The sequence below is a fragment of the Hyla sarda genome, chromosome 2 (assembly GCF_029499605.1).
Source record: "Hyla sarda isolate aHylSar1 chromosome 2, aHylSar1.hap1, whole genome shotgun sequence".
Lineage (NCBI taxonomy): Eukaryota > Metazoa > Chordata > Amphibia > Anura > Hylidae > Hyla > Hyla sarda.
In genome coordinates, this window is record NC_079190.1 from 298329560 (window position 1) to 298351292 (window position 21733).

The 21733-nt window shown below is 44.1% G+C and overlaps 1 protein-coding gene across 2 annotated transcripts in view; it reads right to left on the bottom strand.

The window, feature by feature from the left end:
• Positions 1-21733, bottom strand: part of TADA2A (transcriptional adaptor 2A) — an 87089-nt gene that overhangs the window by 14904 nt on the left and 50452 nt on the right. For both annotated transcript variants that reach the window (XM_056557547.1, XM_056557548.1), the window contains exons 10-13: positions 12430-12540; positions 11964-12035; positions 10634-10766; positions 1461-1504 (exon numbers count right to left, since the gene is read on the bottom strand). In XM_056557547.1, the coding sequence (XP_056413522.1) occupies positions 1461-1504; positions 10634-10766; positions 11964-12035; positions 12430-12540 (360 nt within the window). The remainder of the gene's footprint in view (positions 1-1460; positions 1505-10633; positions 10767-11963; positions 12036-12429; positions 12541-21733) is intronic.

Here is a 21733-nt window from a genome sequence, read left to right on the forward strand (position 1 = left end):
CCCTTTAATCAAATTGGTAATGCAACTTCAGTCAAAAAATGAAAGCACACTATCCAGAAAACCATGTTTTCAGTTAACAGTGATAACATAGCTCTAGTTCTAAGGTGTTTTATCTGCCAGATAATAGCATGATAATCAGGGAACTAGTCCAGAAGAAAATGAAATAAAAACAATATAACAATGTATATATACTATCTAACCATAATAATGTGTGTGTTTGGGGCCATGCAATATTAATCTAACATTTGACCTTATGATTTCTATGTGCACTGTCCCCCTATGAATTTTGCATTACTACTGTACCCACAGGCAGCTTATACAGTATACTGTTGCTCTACATATGCAGCTATGCTCTTGTATACAAGAGATGTCTGCACTGTTAACCTTTAGTGAATATACATTGCCATCCTCTCTTACAATCTTTATCCACAGTAATCCAAGTGATTAAAGATGTACAGTCATGGCCGTAAATGTTGGCACCCCTGACATTTTTCAAGAAAATAAAGTATTTCTCACAGAAAAGCATTGTAGCAACACATTTGCTATACACGTTTATTCACTTTGTGTGTATTGGAACTAAACAAAAAAAGGCAGGAAAAAAAGCAAATTGGACATAATGTCAAACCAAACTCCAAAAATGGGCTGGACAAAATTATTGGCACCCTTAACTTAATATTTGGTTGCACACCCTTTGGAAAAAAATAACTGAAATCAGTCGCTTCCTATAACCATCAATAAGCTTATTACACCTCTCAGCCGGAATGTTGGACCACTCTTCTTTTGCAAATTGTTCTAGGTCTCTCTTATTTTCCCAACAGCAATTTTAAGATCTCTCCACAGGTGTTCAATGGGATTTAGATCTGGACTCATTGCTGGCCACTTCAGAACTCTCCAGCGCTTTGTTGCCATCCATTTCTGGGTGCTTTTTTTACATATGTTTGGGGTCATTGTCCAGCTGGAAGACGCAAGATCTCGGATGCAAACCCAGCTGACACTGGGCTGTACAGTACGACCCAAAATCCATTGGTAAACCTCAGATTTCATGATGCCTTGCACACATTCAAAGCACCCAGTGCCAGAGGCAGCAAAACAACCCCAAAACATTGAACCTCCACCATATGTCACTGTAGGTACTGTGTTCTTTTCTTTGTAGGCCTCATTCCATTTTTGGTAAATGTGCTTTACCAAAAAGCTCTATCTTGGTCTCATCTCATCAGCTTTTTTCTCTCCCTATTTTGGCTTAGTTCCAATACACACAAATGGAATAAACGTGTACAGCAAAACATGTGTTAATGCAATCCTTTTTTTGTTAGAAATACTTCATTTTTTTGAAAAATTTCAGGGGTGCCAACATTTACGGCCATGACTGTATATAACAAAACATCATATATAGTAATCTCAAACATTCTGAATATTTTTCAAACATAAAACAGGTCTAAATGAAAAGTAGAGATATATACCTGAGCTTGATACAACAGGGGTAATCTGATGTAATCCGGCATCACTAAACAAAAATATATATAGAAAGAACATTAAATGTATACAAAAAACATGTATTTACAAGTTAAAAAATAAAAATCTTTAAATGTTATACATACCCATTAAATCTTGGTGTGGTGTTTGATGATCTATATACAATGAAAAGAAAGCTGTTTCTTTCCTTCTATAAGTTTAAGGGTGTGTTCACACAGGCGCATTTTAAAGGGGCTGGCTCTCCACGGCCGGTCTGAAGTCAATAGGATCTGCAGTGGATTTTCAACAGCGGAGATTCCGCTGCCAAAAGTCTGCTGTGGACAGCCCGCTAAGAGCCCACCCCTATCAAACACTGAAAGTTTGAAAGAACCTACACTTGTGTGAACGCACCCTTACAATTAAATTGATGCTCTGTCCTGTTTTTTTTTTTTTTAAATAATACAAACTCTTCATCTTTTGAAATCTATGTTAATCAGTGATTAAATCCAGCAGTTATATTTTTCTTGGCAAACAGTTATTGTGAATAAACAACAAGAAAGGAATACACGTCGCAACTCGACGTCTATAATACTTCTTATTTATTCGGCATCTTAATAAGTTTCTTGTGCACAAATATAGACCGGATAAATATGCTGGGAGGGGACCAAACGACCAACGGAAAATGCTTCTTTCCCCCGATATTTACAGTATCACATAATTGTTTACACCATATTTTTTTTATATCTTTTCATGTAAAAATTCTAAATAAATGACACTGCTACATTGAAAAGTAGTGAGTACACAGCTAGTGTAAGTGTTTAATTTTGTGAGCCCACAAAATAACTCGGCACACAGCCATTAATGTCTAAACCTTGGCAACAAACATGAGTACACCTCTAAGTGGAAATGTCCAAATTGGGCCCAATTAGCCATTTTCTTTGGTGTTATAGTTCTCACACTCTCTAATACTGGTCAATGGAAATTCAACATAGCATCTCATGGCAAAGAACTCTCTGAGAATCTGAAAAAAATTATAATTTTTGCACAACACTAAAGATGACAGATTATAAAAAGATTGCCAAGACCCTGAAACTAAGCTGCAACATGGTGGGCAAGACCATACAGCAGTTTTACAGGACAGGTTCCACTCAGAACAGACCTTAGCATGGTCAACCAAAGAAGTGGAGTAGACAAAATACATGTACGAGTGATGCCAGAATTACGGCAGAAGTTAAAGGGGTCAGGCTGTCAGTGCTCCTACCAAACGTCGCACACTGCATTAAACTGGTCTGCATGGTTGTCATCCCAGAAGGAAGCCAGTTTTAAAGATAATGCACAAGAATGCCCACAAACTTGCTAAAGACAAGCAGACTAAGGACAGGGATTACTGGAACCAGGTCATGTGATGATATGAGACCACAATAAACTTATTTGGTTCAGATGGTGTCAAGCGGGTGTGGCAACAACCAGGTGAGGGGTACAAATAGTCAAGCATGCTGGTGGGAGTGTCTTGGTCTGGGGCTGCATGAGCGCTGCTGGCACTAGGGAGCTACAATTCATTGAGGGAACCCTGAATGCCAACATGTACAGTGACATACTGAAGCAGAGCATGATCCCCTCCCTTTGAAAACTGGGCCTCAGGGAAGTATTCCAACATGATAACAACGCCAAACATCGACGCCAAGATGACCACTGTCTTGCCAAAGAATCTGAGGGTAAAGGTGATGGACTAGCCAAGCATGTCTCCAGACCTAATACCTATTGCGCATCTCTGGGTCATCCTGGAATGGAAGGTGGGGAGTCCAAGGTCCCTAACATCTACCAACTCCGTGATGTTGTAATGGAAGAGTGGAAGTGGACTCCAGTGGCAACCTGTGAAGTTCTGGTGACCTCCATTGCCAAGAGGCTTAAGGAGTGCTGAAAAATAATAATGGCCACACAAAATATTGACACTTTAGGCTGAATTTTGACATTTCCACTTATGGATGTAATCCCTTTTGTTGCCAATGGCTGTGTGTTGAGCTATTTTAAGAGGACAGCGACATTAAACACTGTTATACAGGCTACTTTACATTGTAGCAGAGTGTCACATGAAAAGATATAATAAAATATTTACAAAAATGTGAGGGGTGTACTGAAAAATACTGTATCCACTTAATGCATTCCTACAACAATTATTAAGCCGTGTCAACATGTTCAAAAATCTGTCAGGTTCCTAAACCCTGACAGAATCAGTAGACAATCTGCCATAATTTATACCTCACTCACATGTGCCAGAAAAAAATCTACAGGGAATTTTGAAAGGGCTGTGAATTTCTAAACTTAACTTCCTTAAAATTACGGGTGATTTGACATAGGCAAAGCATGCCACATGAATGTGTCCATAGACGTAAAACTGTTAGGCATGAAAGTATACAGTGTAATATAACAGTCTATATGCACACACAGTCCATCTGCTGAACACACTGTATCAGCATACCAATGATTGTGAGATTATCGGTGCTGTTATCACTGTATACAAAAAAAAAAAAAGTTGAGTATAGTCTTAACCAACATAACCCATGACAAAAGATTGATAAATGTATTAATTTTGTAACTTGCATGATGAAGAATCACTGCCGCAGAGCGGCACAATGACAGAGTCTGGAGGTGGCAGCAGGGTCAGGAGACCATATCGAGTCACAATTGAAGTGATTAAAGAGATTTTAGAGAAGTTAATTGAAGAGTTTAAAGAGTAATGAGTTTAATGTGCCACCAGCAGCATGAGATCAAATGGCGGCACAATGACACGGTCTGGAGGTTATGGCAGCCTATGTAGGCCACAGAGCGGCACAATGACAGAGCCTGGAGGTGGCAGCACAATGACAGAGCCCAGAGGTGGCAGCACCATGAAGAGACCATAGGGTGGCACAATGACAGAGCCTGGAGGTGGCAACAGCATGAGGAGACCATATGGCAGCACAATGACAGAGCCTGGAGGTGGCAGAAGCAGCATGAGGAGATCATATGGTGGCACAATGACAGAGCTTGGAAGGTGGCAAAGCAGCATCAGGAGTCCTGAAAGTGACCCAGTGACAGAGTGGGGCGGTGGGTGGCAATTCCAGTACCCACTGATGAAAGTGGGTGAAAGAAGGAGCACTGTGGCATCAGGCGGGTGGCAGGATCAGAATAGTAACTGATGCAGGTAGGCAGAAGAAGAAACTGGTCTCTTTTGTCAAAGTGTTGGCGTGGAACCATGGATAATCTAGTCTGACGCATCAGGCATTGGTAGGTGGAAACCCTGGCTTATCCAAGCCTGATTCACAAAAGGTCAGTCTCTCCACATTTTTGGTGGGAAGGCGAGTTCTCCTTGGGATTACTATGGCCCCTGCTGCACTAAACACCCACTCTGATGCCACACTACTGGCTGGGCAGCTTTTCAGGGCAAACTCTGCTAGTTGTGGCCACAAATTCAGTTTGGCTGCCCAGAAGTCCAGCGGATCTTCAATGTGGGTTGGCAGGGTCATGTCCAGGTATGCCACATCCTGCTGGTTCAGGTCCTGCTGGTTCAGGTCCTGCTTCACTATGTGAGTGAAGAAAGCTACTCATCAGCGACTGTAGACTCAGGCTGCTGCTGCAGCTGGTACTGCTCCTGCCACCCCTCCCCAGCAGCCATGGCAGTGGAACGTGAGCACAGAAGGTATACGCGTAACAATCTAGTGCGTAAGTCTTTTAGAGCTTTTACACTTACTGCCCCTATTAGCTTTAACCAGAAAAAACATAGAACTGCAGAGAGCATATACATTTCACTTTTTTTTAGAGTAATACACCCCAGTACGGTTGCAACAGAAAAAAAGCGTACTCTTTCTCTCTCTCTGAACTGTCCCTGCCTGCACTGACGCCCCAGTATGGTTGCACAATAAATAAGCGTAACGATCTAGTGCGCAAGTCTTTTACGCTTACTGCCACCTATTAGCTTTAACCAGAAAAAAACGTAGGAGTGCGTATATTTTTCCACTTTTTTTCCCCAGTAATACATCCCAGTACGGTTGCAACAGAAAAAAAGCGTACTCTCTTTGAACTGCCCCAGCCTGCACTATGGTTGCTTGCAGTCTTTGAATGGGGATTGCTCCCAGTTCTAAACTCAATTGGCTAATCAGTAGTGCTGATTAGTGACCACACAGTATCTGCTCTCTCTCCAGCCAGAATGAATGCAGGCTTGAGGTGAATGGATTCGCCGCTGTAAAGATCAGCATTGTCAATAATGCTGATTAGTGTGCACACACAGTCTCTGCTCTTTCAGCAAAACGGGAAATGCCCGTCTTCGGCAATAGCTGCCGAATATATAGGGCTGACACATCACAGGGCTGGTTGGCATGCTGCCATGTGATTCAGGGTGATCTCGCCTACCCACCTTCCCAGACTTCCTTGCCCCAAGTCCTCACACGTGTAGCCACCATTTTAGCTCCCCAGCCGGCACAAAATGTAGTGAATGAAGTGATTCGTTACCACAAAGTGAGAGGAAATTTGGATTCATTCCGAATCAAATATTTCATGAAATTCGGAACAAATTCGACTTAGTCAGCTTCAATTCACCAATCTCTAATAATATCCCCAAAATTCTGCTGCTGTTTCCAAAAACAGGTGGGGAACACTTGGGGATAACTTAGTATGGCACATTATCATACCAGCTAGATGACTGTGTTTTTGACCCCTTAAGGACTCAGCGTTTTTCAGTTTTTGCATTTTCGTTTTTTCCTCATTACCTTTTAAAAATTATAACCCTTTCAATTTTCAACCTACAAATCCATATTATGGCTTATTTTTTGTGCCATCAATTCTACTTTGCAGTGACATTAATAATTTTACCCAAAAATCCAAGGCGAAGCGGCAAAAACAAAACAAAACATTGTGCAACAAAATTGAAGAAAAAAACGCCATTTTGTAACTTTTGGGGGCTTCCGTTTCTACGCAGTTTTTTGATAAAAATTACACTTTATCATTATTCTGTAGGTCCATATGGTTAAAATGATAAAACACATGCAGGAAAAATTATACGTTTAAAAATGTCCTCTTCTGACCCCCTATAACTTTTTTATTTTTCCGTGTATGGGGCGGTATGAGGGCTAATTTTCTGCGCTGTGATCTGAAGTTTTTATCATTTCCATTTTTTTTTTAGCGAACTTTTTGGGCGCTTTTTATGGTATAAAAAAATGACTGAGGATTTTTTTTTACGTGTAATTCATTGACCGTGCGGTTTAATTAATTATATATTTTTATAGTTCTGACATTCACGCATGCAGCGATACCACATATGTTTATATTTATTTGTTTACATTTTTTTTTTAATGCGTGATTCTGACTTTTATTAGGGAAGGGGTTAAATCACATTTATTAACACTTTTTTTAAATTTTTTTTTAGGGACTATAACATTGCACACACTGATTTCCTACACTGATCACTGCCATGGATTAACATGGCATTAATCAGTGTTATCGCCGCTCGGGTGCTACTGCCTGGATCTCAGGCACAGAGCAGTCATTTGGCGATCGGACAAGCAGTAGGCAGGTAGGGATCCTCCTCGTATCCTGCAAGCTGTTAGGGACATCTCGATTTCACCGCGGTGCCGGGATGATTTCGGTTTCACTTCAGACGTGGCAGTCAACTTTGATCGCCGCGTCTGAAGGGTTAATGCCGGGCATTACCGCGATCAGTGATGTCCAGTATTAGCAGCAGGACCCGGCCATTGATGGCTGCCGGGAACAACCCGACATGACCATATCTCTACATACATGATCATATCTCTACATACATTATCCTTTGCATTGTATAGGCATCTGTTAGTAGTAGCTCTGAGGCTTCCTGTTAGTCCGGTCAACCCCAGTCCCTCCTGCAGCTGATCAATTGAGCACTGTGTGGTTACTAGTCTGTTGACGCAATGTATATTATACAAGTGTAAGCACTTTTATATGAGACAGCCTTTAAATTTTCAAAAATTTCTGCAGTCCCAGATTGCCGTAAGTGCAAACTGTGTATGGATTTAGAGAGGGTCACAGTTTAATAATAGCTGTATAGAGGGAAAAAAAGGTCTTCATTCTTCCTCTGATGAACCGCACAAACAAGGTATTAACCCCTGAATGACATTGGACGTAAATGTACATCCTGGTGCCCTGGTACTTAAGGCACCAGGACGTACATTTACAATCTATACATGACACGAGCACCGAACCTGTGCTCGCATCATGCACGGCAGGTCCCGGCTGCTATTAGCAGCCAGGGACCCACCGGTAATGGCGGACATCAGCAATAGCGCTGATGTCCGCCATTAACCCCTCAGTTGCCGTGAGCAATACTGATCACGCCATCTGCAGTAATGCAGCACTTTGAATGGATGATTGGATTGGCCGTGGAATTGCCACAGGGATCCAATCATCCAAGATGGCAGACGGAGGTCCCCTCACCTGCCTCCATCTGTCCTTCCAGCATCATCTTCTCTGGTCTGCTTTTCAGAAAAGTAGACTGCTGATAACACTGATCAGTGCTATGCATATGCATAAGTACTCTTTTTTTTTTTTTTTTAAGCTGTACAATAATAGATAAGTATCTAACCATGGGTATTATTTTAATCGTATCAACCCACAGAATAAAGAAACCATGTCATTTTTACCGTAAAGTGTACAGCATGAAAAAGATACCTTCCAAAATTAGCAAAATTGCGTTTTTCTTTTCAATTTCCTGTCATAAATAATATTCATTTGCTTTTGCCATACATTTTAAGATAAAATGAGTGCTTTCATTACATTTGGTCACACAAAAACAAGCCCTTATAAGGGTCTGTGGATAGAAATATAAAATAGTTATGATTTTTAGAATGCAAGGAGTAAAAACGAAAATGCAAAAATAAAATTTCCTGAACGCTTAGGGCCAAAATGGGCCATGTTCTTAAGGGGTTAATGCATTTTTTTCAGTGATAAACAATCCCTCCGATTGGTGGGGGGCTCTAAATGCCAGGCAATACCACGATCTGTGGGCTCTCAAGCAATATGCCAAGCCTGTGTTGGCTGAGAATTCAAGTCTCAAAGTATTTAATGGAATAAAAAGTGCAATGCAATTAAAAGTACTGGTCTTAGTGGTCAGAATGAAAAATGCATTTATAATATAGATAGAAAATAAGAATAAAATCACTAAGCCTAGAACTAAGCTGAGGCTTCCTGTTCTGTACAAATCACTTTATAGCTGTGTCCTGCCCACAATCATAGCAGGAGTATAGTAAAATAAATGATGTTCATGGCTCAGCCTCCTCCATTCTGTGAAATGACATCTAAGTCACAGAGCATGTCGAGATACCTTTCCCATTCATGTCAAAAGGACACCTCCAGTCTATTGCTGCACATGTCCATGGGCCTTGCTGTAAAGCATATTTCTAAATGCTGTTAAAAACAGCTCAGGCAAAATGGCAGCCCCCATAATGATGTAGTAAAAATATTTTTCAGTATCTGGCTCTAATTAGAGAAAATAAATCTAGGCAATACATTCCCTATAAAGAAAGAAGAGTGGGTAAAATATAAAAAAAAATGTGTAAACCAGTTATAGGAGAAAACTTGACACCAAATTTAAAGAAAACTGATGATCAGTAAAACCCCCATTAGTGCACCTGTATCCAGGAACAGTATGCCCAATTAGGTTATTAGAATTACTGTGATGGCTCCTCTCCTATCTTTGAGTCTCTCTGTAAGGCCTATTAAGTTATTTCTCTTTGTAAAGACATCTGTGTATAAGGGGCCTAGGGTCAGAACCTCTTCTAGCCCTGATGATTTTGTTTGCTTGCCCACTGACCAAATGAATAGTCTATAATTTTAATAGTAGGTTTATTTGAACAGTTGTCTCCAGAAAAATGCACTTTAAATAAGCTATAAACTGATTAGCATTTTACCCCTTTGCAAAGCAGGACTTAGTATTTGGTGCCAATATCCTTGTTGGCAATCACAGAGGTCAGATGGTTTTTCTAGTTGGCCACCAAATTTGAACACATCTCAAAGGCGTCTTGTCCCATTCCTTTTTGCACATCATCTCCTCATCATGAAGGTTTCAAGGTTGATGTTTGGCAATTTGAACCTCCAGCTCCCACCACAGATTTTCTATGGGATTAAGGTATATGCCGCCATCCATCGTCCCTTTGATGCAGTGAAGTTGTCATGACCCAATAGCAGAAAAACACCCCCAAAGCATAATGTTTTTTGCCTCCATGTGGTAGTGAGGAAGATGTTATTGGTGTCACAGACAGCATTCCTCCTCCTCCAAACAAGGCAAATTGTGGAGTTTGTACCAAAGAGCTTGATTTTGGTCCTATCTGACTTTCTCCCAGTTGCCCTCTTAATTATTCAGATGTTCACTGGCAAACTTTAGAAGGGCCTGTACGTGTGCTTTCTTAAGCAGGGGAACCTTGCAGCCACTGCAGGATTTCAGTACTTCATGGCATAGTATGTTACCTATTTTTTTCTTACTGACTTTGATCCCAGCTGCCTTGAGATCACTGACAAGATCCTCCAATGTAGTTCTGGGCTGATTCTTTACCGTTCTCATGATCATTAAAACTCCACAAGGTGAGATCCTGCATTGAGCTCCCGACCGAGGGAGACAAAGTTATTTTGTGTATGTTGTAAACTTCTCACCAAGCTGCCTGGCAATAGTCTTGCAGCCCAATTCCAGCCTTGTGTAGGTCTACAATCTTGGACAGCTCTTTGGTCTTCGCCATGGTGAAGAGTTTTGAATCTGATTGACTGACTGATCGTGGGCAAGTGTCTTTTAAACAGTTAACAAGCTGAGATTAGGAGCACTCCTTTTCAGAGAGAGTGCTCCTAATATTAGCTCGCTATCTACATAGACACCTGTGAGCAAGAAATCTTGCAGATTGATAGGGTATCACATTATCATTTCACTGAGCAAAATGCAAACCAATTTAATATTTATTTGAAATGCGTTTTTCTGAATTTCTTTTGTTATTTTGTCTCTCACTGTTCTACTAAGCCTACCATTAAATTATAGACTGGTAATTTCTTTTCAGTGGGCAAACATACAAAATCAGCAGGGGATGAAATAATTTCTCCTTCACTAGATGATCATTAATCACAAAGATCTATTACATTATGTGCTTCTTTCGACTAAAAACAAGCTTGTAAAAAAGAAAGAAACTACACTCACATAGCTGCTTGTCTTTTGAGCCACTGCTGACAAGCATTGCCATCATGTAAGTACTGAAGGACTTCGGATAGCATGTTACGCTTCAAATGCTCTTCTTCCCGAGACTTCTTCAAACGATCATATATTCTGGAACCTTTTGCAAGACAGAAAGGAATATTACTGAAAGGATGATTTTTTTATTGTATGGCAATAATTGAATTGAATTTATCCACCCCTTACCAAGTTAAATCCCTATAAAGCAACACATGTAACATCTTTTCACCATCTCACAGGGTTTCAGATGTAAATATGTTAGTAATTGAAAATAGCTAAAAGCCATCATACATAATGTCCAGCCTGTGTATTCAGCTATATAGCAGATAATACAAGCCTATGAAGTGGAGGGGGTGCCTGTGAACACATTAGCACTGCACAGAGAGATAATATACATAGCAGAGACAAGTCGTAAATAAGAGACTGCACCCCTGGGCTTTATACACAGTTTAAATGCTCACTGTGGTTTTTTCATGCCTTATGGGCTGCAGCTGCTGTATAGTCTGTGTATAGAGACATAGGAGTATAGGCACCTGTGCTGTGTGTGTGTGCGTGTGTGTGTGTGTGTATGTAGTGTATGGACATAAGGCTTCATCCATCAGCTTAGAGAGCTGTAAATTACAGGTAAAGCCACAGAGCAGAGATCTTCATCAGAATTACCATATAGAAGTTACAAAATGGGCAGAAATAATGCTGCTTCTCATGCACACACACACACAGGGAAACTTATCCTGGAAGGACAGGTACTCTTTAAAGGGCTACTCCGGCACTAAGAAATCGTATCCCCTATCCAAAGGATAGGGCATAAGATGTCTGATCATGGGGGTCCCACTGCTGGAGATCCCCGCAATCTAGCATGCAGCACCCACCTGTTAGCACTGCAGGAAGCGCTGGAGGCTCCAATTCTTATGCCACGGGGACGGAGTATCGTGACGTCACGACTCCGCCCTTGTGTTACATCCCGCCCCACCCCCTCAATGCAAGTCTATGGGAGGGGGCTTGATGGCCAGTAAGGCGACCAGTGCAGTGGAAAAAACCCTATTTGAAGTACTCCTTTAAAGTCAATGTGTTGCCTGGATAATTCCAGCATGACGTGTCTGGTCCAGGAATCTCTGGACGCAACGATATCCTGCCTTGGTCAGCGATTCGCTAAGTGGCAGTATGACACAATGCAGGAGACTGGAGCAGGACACCAGAGGCACCACAGGGGAGCTGGAGGTAAGTAGGAATTAGGAATTTTAATGTTGAAAAATTAACTACAGCAAAGTGAATGGGTGAGGAATTGGAGGATCCTTACTGTTAAAGGTTTTGATTCCAGCTTTTCGGTATTCTTGTAACCGTCCAATTTCTCTGCGCAGCTCAAATTCCACTTTAAATAAAGACATAGATTTTTTTTTATTACATTCAATAAGTAAACATTGAACAGATATACCAGCTCAAAGGTAAAATAGTGATTTAAGCTCCTGAAGATCTATTAACACATTAATGTTGTCCAAACATGACAATTTCAATGGAACTGGCAAACTATCTAATTTGTGTGGGGGAAGAGAAGGTTTGGGCAGATCGATTTCAACAAGCTCAATCCTTTTGTTAAAGGAAATATGTCATACTGAAAAACGTAACCCAATATGCAGGATAGGGGATACGTTTAAGATCGCAGGGGGTCCAACTGATAAGGGCCCCCCCCCAAACGATCTACTGTATAGGGCACTGTGTCTCTCCGGGAATTTCAATAGATTTAAAAGGTAAGAAATTATACTCACAGGCATGGCTCTCTATAAACCGATCGTGTTTTGTTGCGCCTAAAATTCGGGCAAATCGTCTCATTGTTTCGAACAATTCTTGAACATCTTTGGAATATCTTCTTTCTAAAACTTAAAAAAAAAAATCCACACATGAAAAAATGAAAACGTATGACAAAATGACAAAGCAGTGTTTAAGAATAAATTAAAAAAAAGCACATCTTGATCTCAAACCCACAAATTTAAAAAGAAACAAAAAACTTTCAGGGTCTAACTATGCCTTGTAATTACATGAACAGAGAAAAGGTTAAACTCATAATTTTTGCGATATTGTAAGAGATTCTTTATAAAACTGTTACTGGCTCAAAGTGTTAACCTACATACCTATTATTGTAAAATTTTTTGGAGAAATACATTGATGTCATACCAGATATTAAAGGGAAACAATCAAAACCCCTCTCCTATACACTTTAAGGAATTACATCAGTTAGTCTCATACCTATTTTTCTCGTTGCTCCTGACTCATGCTACTACATAGAAATAGTCAGAACTAGGCTTTAATGACATGCTCTAAACCAGACAAAGGCATAAATCTGCGTCACTCACACCAGAATGTCATGTATTATGTAAACACATAGGTGGGCCTACGTTGTTTTTAACAGCACTGAAATGGGTCATCCAAAATTTGAGAAACATAGCGGATTTCTTAAAAAAAAAAAAAAAAAAAGTAACTTAAATGAAATCTGTCACCAGTGTCATCTGCACTAACCTGTCGGTACCAACAGATAGTGCAGGTAACACTGATGACAACGGTACTCACCTTGTTCCGTTCCATGGCAGAGATCTGCAGGTATTGATTTTCTCTGTTAGCTCCAGTCCCGGCAGCCGGCTTGGGTCACATGCGTGGCTTACTGACGACACTGCTGCTGCGAGACCCTGCAGAGAGCAGCAGCAGCTTGGGGCAAGGGTGGTGGAGCTTAGTGATGTCACTGCTGCTGCTCCCTGCTGGGTCCTGCTGTGAGAGAACAGCGGCGGTGCAGTAAGCTCCACCCGTGCCCCAAGCCAGGTGCCCGGAGCAAAGCTAACGGAGGAGATTACCGAAGATCCCCGCCATGGAACAAGGTGAGTACCTTTGTCATCAGTGTCACGTGTCACCTGCACTGTCGGTACCAACAGGTTAGTGAAGGTGACACTGGTGACAGATTTTCTTTAAAAAAAAATCTGCATCACACCTGTCCTCAAGTCATGTTTAGTATAGCAGCTCAGTCTAGTTGAAGTGAATGATGTAATCAAGTTGTAATACAGGACAGGAAGTCTCAGCTTAGTGGTAAAAACTGCAGGATTATTTTAGAATATAGATAGTAAACGGTGAAATGAAAAAAAAATGAAAAAAATATTTAAAAATATGTTTAACATAAAACTTGATTTAAACAATAGGTAATTTTCAGATGACACATTCCCTCCTGCAAGTAGAGAAACCAAAACAATCAATATTTTCTCTAGGTAGGTGGAAACGACTATGTAGACAAGCAGGGAAACAGACAATATGTTCTTCTGATGGGTTGCCACCTACCAGGAGAACATTTTGACTGTTTCCCTGCTTGCCTATCTCCTTCTGCCGTTCCAGCTTTCACCAAGAGCCCCCACTCCAACATAACTCCGGTCATCATGAGGACACTGCCACACTTCAATCAAAACTCCTCTTCTTTCCTGGCTCACTTGTGCGGTCAGCCTGCCAGCTGGGCATTCAATAAACAAAACACAGACAAAGCACCCTAACTGTGGGGAGGGGGATTACTATGAATTTTGCCCCTATGTGCTCCCAGGGTATAAGTAATGGGCCTAATACATACTGCTAATACAGCAAGTAAACTACGCATACCAAAATAGAAAAAGGCTGTAGCAGATCATGTAATCAAAATATCACTTTATTGTTAACACATACAATAAAAACTTACACACATAATAAAAGAGGAATGGCGACTGATAAATTGGACATCTCCTGGATAAGGTAGCAAGCATGAGCTGAAAATACCTACCTTATCCAGGAGATGTCCAATTTATCAGTCGCCATTCCTCTTTTACTATGTGTGTAAGTTTTTATTGTATTTGTTAACAATAAAGTGATATTTTGATTACATGATCTGCTACAGCCTTTTTCTATTTTGGTATGCCAGCTGGGCATTGTTCGCACAAGATCATTCATACAGGGAGAAGAGCATTGCACAGGACTTCAGCAAAGACCAACATGGTCTGTCCAAGTCATCTTTGTTTTCCGGAATGGTGAATTGTGCCTGACACCACAACCTTCTTTCTCCATAGGAACTGTTAAAATCTGGGTATAACATGGGCACCTATCCCCATAGGAGATAAACTTATCTATAAAAGATAATTTTCCCACAGGGATAACCTCATCTGGGCACAGTACAGGATACCTCTCCCCATAGAAGGCGAAGGCATACTATTATTGTTCCAGTACATAGGAAATGACTATTCTCCATGGGAGATATTACTCTACTTCCATAGGAAAAACAGCATAATTGCGGAATACATACAAGGTTCATAGCACCAATCAGCAATTCACTTCACTAACAGTAGAGCCAACGGCATAACCGTGTACTCATCCTCGCAAGGTGCACAGCACCAATCCACAGAACATTATTTACATAGAAGGGATTGAAGGGTATTGTATTAATAATGGATACATGAACTTTATTCCAATTGTTGACATAGCAACCCTGGCTTGCTACAACATCTATTTATGTTTCCCACAACGTAACGAGAGATTCACCGGCACCGCCACTCAAAATAAAAATCCTGCCGTGCTTGACTGTTCAAAGTCCAGACACACCTGTCTGCACTGATGACCCCTTTTTTAGGCAATCCATGGTAGTGCTCACGTGTAAGGAAAGTTCACAACAGGACGATCACTAATGCAAAGCAAAGAAAAGGAGCACATACCACGTTAAGATGCCTTCATATTCTGTTTTTCTTTATTTCTTCATATCGGGGTCAGCGGTACAAGGGTGAGGAGGGTGGACGGGTGCTGGGGGGAACCATGGGTAATGGTCCGTATCACGCGGAATCACGCTTCATCAGGGTCTAGTGAAGCACGATTCCGCGTGATACGGACCGTTGCCCGTGGTTCCCCCCAGCACCCGTCCACCCTCCTCACCCTTGTACCGCTCCCCCCGATATGAAGAAATAAAGAAAAACAGAATATGAAGGCATCATAACGTGGTATGTGCTCAGTTTCTTTTCTTTGCTTTGCATTAATGATCGTATCTATTGGGGAGTGGCCTGCATGTGGAACTGAGCGGTCGCACTGCTGCCGAGCTCCCGCTCACCCTGTAAATTTCCCCTGAAAAGGACCCCCCTGACCCACGGTACCTTTGACCGGAGGGTGCTTCACGACTCCTGGGACGCAGGTGCTGCCGGTGATGAGGAGAGCGGATCCATCCCGGCACGGACAGTGCAGTGCACGTTGTGAGTGGGTCCTGGCTGCGGCGGTGCTGTGTGGAGGTGGTGCCGGGACCGGACGTCTGCTGCTTGGCTCTGGTGGTGCCTGGAGGAGGTGACAGGGTGCCCTGAGGTGTCCCCTCGGCTCTGTGGGACTGGAACGGCTCCTGGACTACAAGGCAGAGGCCCGCCATTGCTGACCTTCGTGGGCGGGGCTTCACTCAGGGCCTGGTTGCCAGGCAACCCCCGCTCTCTGGGCTCCTGAGACGGCTGGATAATACTCTGAGGCTGCAGGGCTATCCTGGCTGCTGGTGGAGGAGACTTCATGCTAGCTGGCCTCCGTTCCTGAGGTGGCTGTGAGTAACGACTATTATACCCTGCTATTAACTCCCTCCCTGCTGGACTGTGCTGCTATTCTGTGAGGGATTTGCTCCCCATATTAACCCCTGAGGTGCTGGACTGTGCTGCTGTTACAGTTGGGGTTCTGCTGTCCCAGTTGGCTACCTGTACTGGACTGTATTCCTGGGACTGTGAGGGGCCCGGTTAACTCCTGTGGTGCTGGACTGTGCTGTTGTCACTGTGAAGGCCCTGCAGCTTCCGTTTCTTCCCTCTGTACTGGACTGTGCTGTTCTTCATCCCCTCTGTCCTGGCTGGGGCTCCTGCTAGTGCACGGACTCTGCTAATATACTTAACCCTCTCTGTGCTGGACTGTGCTGCTGTTACTGTGAGGGCTGGGGCGCTGCTGACTGGTCCCCTCCTACTGCCACATTTCTTGCTGTGGAATCGCTTGCTATCCGGTATACCACTATGGGAGGATCCAGGGGTAGATCCAAATGCAACAAGTCGGGCGTTGGGGTGTTTCTTCCTCCTCTGGATGACGCCGCTTCTTCTGATGATGGTCTCTCTGAGGCTAGTGGTTGCTCCCAGAGGGAATCTGTGCCCCCGACCCCTCTATCTACTGAAGTGGCGGCCAATGCTGCTAAGGCGCTAAGTCAGTTCTCCAGATCTGAACGGCCGTCGGGCAATGCTGTGCCGGCTCCTATTTCCTCTCTGGATAAGATAACATATGATGGGGCTCTCATGGACTTGCACTTTACAGAGATTCTGTCCACTATTACCTCCTGTCATACATCCATGATTTCCAAGGTGGACGAGCTTCGTCAGGAATTTGTCATCCTGCGTCATGAGAATCAAAAGCTGCGAGAACGCACTACGGAGGTTAAAAATAGGGTCTCCACTGTTGAGGATACCCTACACCCTCTTCCCCAGCAATTTTCTGTTATTCAGCGGCAACTCCGTGGTGTGGTGGATAGAGCGGATGACTTTGAAAACCGACTGAGACGCAACAACGTTAGGCTGGTGGGCCTTCCCGAAAAGGCAGAGGGTTCGGATCCTGTGGCGTTCCTGGAGTCCTGACTGCAAGAATTGTTGCCTGCGGACACCTTCTCTCCCTTCTTCTCTGTGGAAAGGGCCCATAGGGTCCCCGCTAGGCCTCCTGTGCCGGGGGGCCCCCCGAGACCATTTCTGGTGAAGATTCTCCACTTCAAGGATAGAGATGCGATCCTGAGAGCTGTGCAGATCAAGGGGGAGGTGCTCTTTGGAGATAGCAGGGTCTCCTTCTACCCGGACTTCTCCGTGGAATTGAGAAAACAGCGCACACAGTTTACCGAAGCCAGGGCCATACTCCATACCAAAGGGTATCGGTATGCCATGCTGTACCCAGCTCGGATTCTTCACTTCCCCTTGTGAAGGCGCAACAGTGGGCGGAGGCTGCGCCTAGAGCGGCTCAGCCACCGGACTGATATATCGGATGGACTGCTTACCCTTCTTAGTTAGTTATCTAGCGGATAGGCTGTCAGTGTTAGCTGTCCGAGGTTCAAGTTTTCCTTAGGGATTTCCTGGCTAGTGGGTCAGGGGTTCATGTTTTACAGTTCCTGGGTGGGCGGGAGGAGGTGGTTTGAAGTTGTACGTAACTCCCACACTCGCCTGATAAGTATTCTGGTTCGGGCTATAGGTCTGCACGAGTTTAGTTAGTGTTAGACAGGGATTGTTTTGGGGATTATTTGTTCTTGTTAGTTGGACGAGTGTTGTCTATGGTGTCTGCCCATGCTGTCTATGTGAATGTCTGTTTGTCGGGTGTGAGGGGTGAGTGGGGTCCCGGTGCTCGATCCTCCCTAGTCCTGGTCGTGAGATGGTCTCTCCTGTTTCTTCTTTGTGCTCTTTATCCAGATGGGGACTCTAAAGGTAGTTAGCTGGAATGTTAGAGGGTTAAATTCCAAGTTTAAAAGGGCCCTTTGTCTAGATTTTGCTAAGTGTCAGTCTCCTCACATTATCTGTCTGCAGGAGACTCACATTACGGGTCAGAAGATCTTGGCCCTTAAACGAGCCTGGATTGCGAGGGGTTATCATGCTACTTACTCAACTTATGCTAGGGGGGTTTCTGTGCTTATTACTAAATCCCTGCCGTTGGTTGTCTCTCAGGTATCCTGTGTTCAATTTGGGAGATATGTCCTTTTGCACTGCTCTTTGGGGTCTGTTTCGTACTTGTGGCGGTGTATGTGCCCCCTCCCTTCCAAGTTTCTATTCTGGAGCTTATTACTACTGAACTGCTCTCTTTTCCCTTTGACCCTGTTCTCTTTGTAGGCGATTTCAACGTGGTTCCCGAACTGGTCCTCGACCGCACCACGGCTGTTGATCAGGGCTCCTCTGCGTTCAATACTTGGCGGCTGGCGTGGGGCTTGACCGACCTCTGGAGATGGAAGTACCCTGCAGGGTCCTCATTCTCCTTTTACTCTGCGGCCCATAGGTCGTTTTACCGCATTGACCTGGCTCTGGCATCCGAGGATCTTCTTCCGCTGGTAAGAGACGTTTCCTACACCTCTAGGGGGATCTCAGACCACTCTGCCCTGCTTGTAGTTCTCCATTTAGGCCATGCCCCCCCTTCCCGTATATGGCGCATGCACCCTGGCTGGTTACAGGCTGAGGCGGTAGTGGAGGCTTTGGGGGTAGCTCATGCCAACTACTGGGAGCATAACACCGACTTTCCAGATGCTTTGGTTCAGTGGGATGCTTACAAGGCCACGATAAGGGGTGCTTTATTGCAGGAGTGGCGGGTCAGCGGAAGCGTAGGTCGGCTACGGAGGTCGCACTCTTGCAGAAGGTTGGGGTTCTAGGCTGAGTATCTTAGGAATCCGTCACCTGAGGTCGAAAGGGAGTGGGCCAAGGCTCAGCGTTCCTTGTTAGTCGTCCAGAAAGACAGGGTTCAACTGAAGTTAGCGGATAGGGAGGCTGCTCTGTTTGCCTTTGGTGATAAGAATGGTAAACTATTGGCCTATTTGACTAGGGCCTCCCGCCCAAAGGCCTCTATTCCTTGTATTATGAGAAGTGATGGGGTGATAGTTGAGATAAATGCAGTCTTCCAGGACTTTTATTCCTCCTTATATGCTGCCCCCTTGGTGCCCTGTAAGGGGGAGATTCTCTCCTTCTTTCAAGGCCTTGCTCTTCCCTCGCTTACACGGGTTCAGGCGGAGGCATTAGATGCCCCCTTTACTGTGGAGGAGGTAGCTCAGGCTATTAAGGATCTTCCTGGGGGAAAGACTCCGGGGTTGGATGGGCTGGTGGGTGATTGGTACAGTATGAATGAGGAGCACCTGGCCCCTATTCTGTGTAAATTGTTCCACTCTATAGCCGATGCCGACTCCCTTCCAGATTCTATGAGGGAGGCGCTCATCGTGGTACTCCCTAAACCTGGGAAGGATCCAGTGCTCCCTGGCTCCTATAGGCCTATTTCCCTTCTGAATGTCGATATTAAACTTATGGCTCAAATTCTGGCCACCCGATTGTATGGCATCATTGGTGCTATCGTTCATCCTGACCAAACGGGGTTTATGCCGGGCAGGGCTACAGATGTGAATGTGAAACGTTTGCAACTTAACATAGAGGCGGTGGATAGGGGCTTTCCCTTGGGTGTGGTGGTAAGTCTGGATATCTACAAAGCCTTTGACTCGGTTTTGTGGCCCTATCTATGGGAGGTGTTGGGGGCGTTTCGGTTTGGCCCCCGATTTTGTGCCTGGGTTCGCCTGCTCTATGATAAGCCTAGGGCTAGGATCCATACAAACTTAGACATTTCAGCCCCATTCTCTCTGGGTAGGGGGACGAGACATGGGTGCCCGCTTTCTCCCTTCTTTTTTGCGCTGGCGATAGAGCCGTTGGCAGCTGCTATACGGAGGGAACGAGTATTTGTGGCATTCCCAGGGGGACTATAGTTGAAAAGGTCTCCCTCTATGCTGATGATACTTTGGTGTATATGGCAGATGCGGAGGGCTCCCTGCTGTCCCTTATGGACTTGCTTACCCGCTTTGGGGTAATCTCTGGTCTACAGGTTAACTGGGCTAAGTCCTCCCTAATGGCACTCTCCTCCGGGATCCCTCTGCCGCCCTCTCTCCCGGCTGGGGTGCAGGTGGTTCCTCGTTTTCGATATTTGGGAGTGGAGGTTACTCCGTCCCTGCTAGACTATATGACTCCTAACTTGGGGACTGCACTCCACTGTGGAGCGACTGCTCGCATGGTCTTCCCTCCCCCTTTCCCTGGCAGGCAGAATTAATATCTTTAAAATGATTTATCTCCCTAAGTTTCTGTATCTGTTTCACCTGTCCCCCATCATTCCCCCTAGGAAGTATTTTACCTCGCTGTGCAGTGCTCTGGGATCCTTCTATTGGCAGGGAAAGCCTCCCAGGCTCGGTCGGGCCCTGCTCCAGGCCCCAAAGCGGCGGGGTGGATTAGCTGCCCCAGTTATGTATAACTATTTTTTTGCCTCTCAGTTGGTCTATGCAGCGTGGTGGATCGACCTGGATCTATCGAACTCGGCGACAGCCCTGGCGGGGACGCTAATGGGATCATATGAGGCTCTGACCAATACACTCTACAGGTATCACCCTAGTTTCTCCTTCCCTACTCCTCTGTTAACTGTGGCTAAGGTTTGGTCCGTGGTGTCTGATAAATTTCCACTGCCTCTGGTATCTCCTAGGGCACCCTTGTGGGGGAACATTCATCTGTCTCACCTACATGGATTACAGGAGGGCAGTTTTTGGGGGTACTCATGGGCCCTCATTTACTATTGTAAACCCGACTTGTTTTGTCAGTTTTTTTTGGCACATCTTTGTCTGCGCCATGTCGCAGACATTGTGCGCCAGTCTGCGACACGATGCGAAATTTTTTCACGACGGACCCGATGTGGATTCTCCCAAACCCGAAAAAGGGGTGTAACCCAACATTTCTGAGCTTTCCCAAGTATTTATAAAGGTTTCCAACCCGAATTTGTTGAATTGTTGTGGATTTTTTCCCGACAACTCAGAGGAGTTGGAAACCAAAACCTACAAAACCCAGTGCGACAAACAGGATGCGACATAATAATAAATACAAGGGGAAAAAAGCAGTCGGGTAAGAAAGCAAGATAGACTTACAACCCGATTTTCTAAGTAAATGAGGGCCATGGAGTTAAATTTGGAGGGTACCGGGATGTGTGCGTGGATGTGTGCTTGGCTGTTGGTTCGCGTGGGTTCCCTCTTGGGGCCTCGGTGTAGCCTCCGTGTACCTCGTGATACTCTCTGGTTAACCCTGTTTTATTAGTATTGGTTGTTGGGTGCGCTGGGTCCTTCGGGAGGTACTGTTCTTTTTGTATGTGTTATTTCGCCGTTGGTGATGTTTGTTAACCTTATATGCAAAACTTAAATAAATACTTAAAAAAAAAAAAAAAGAGTGATCGTATCTATTTATGTTTACTGTTTGGAAAATATTTCATGGACTGTGACTGATTTGCTAGTTTTGTAGCACACTTTTACTCTTTGCATTAATTATGTTACCTACA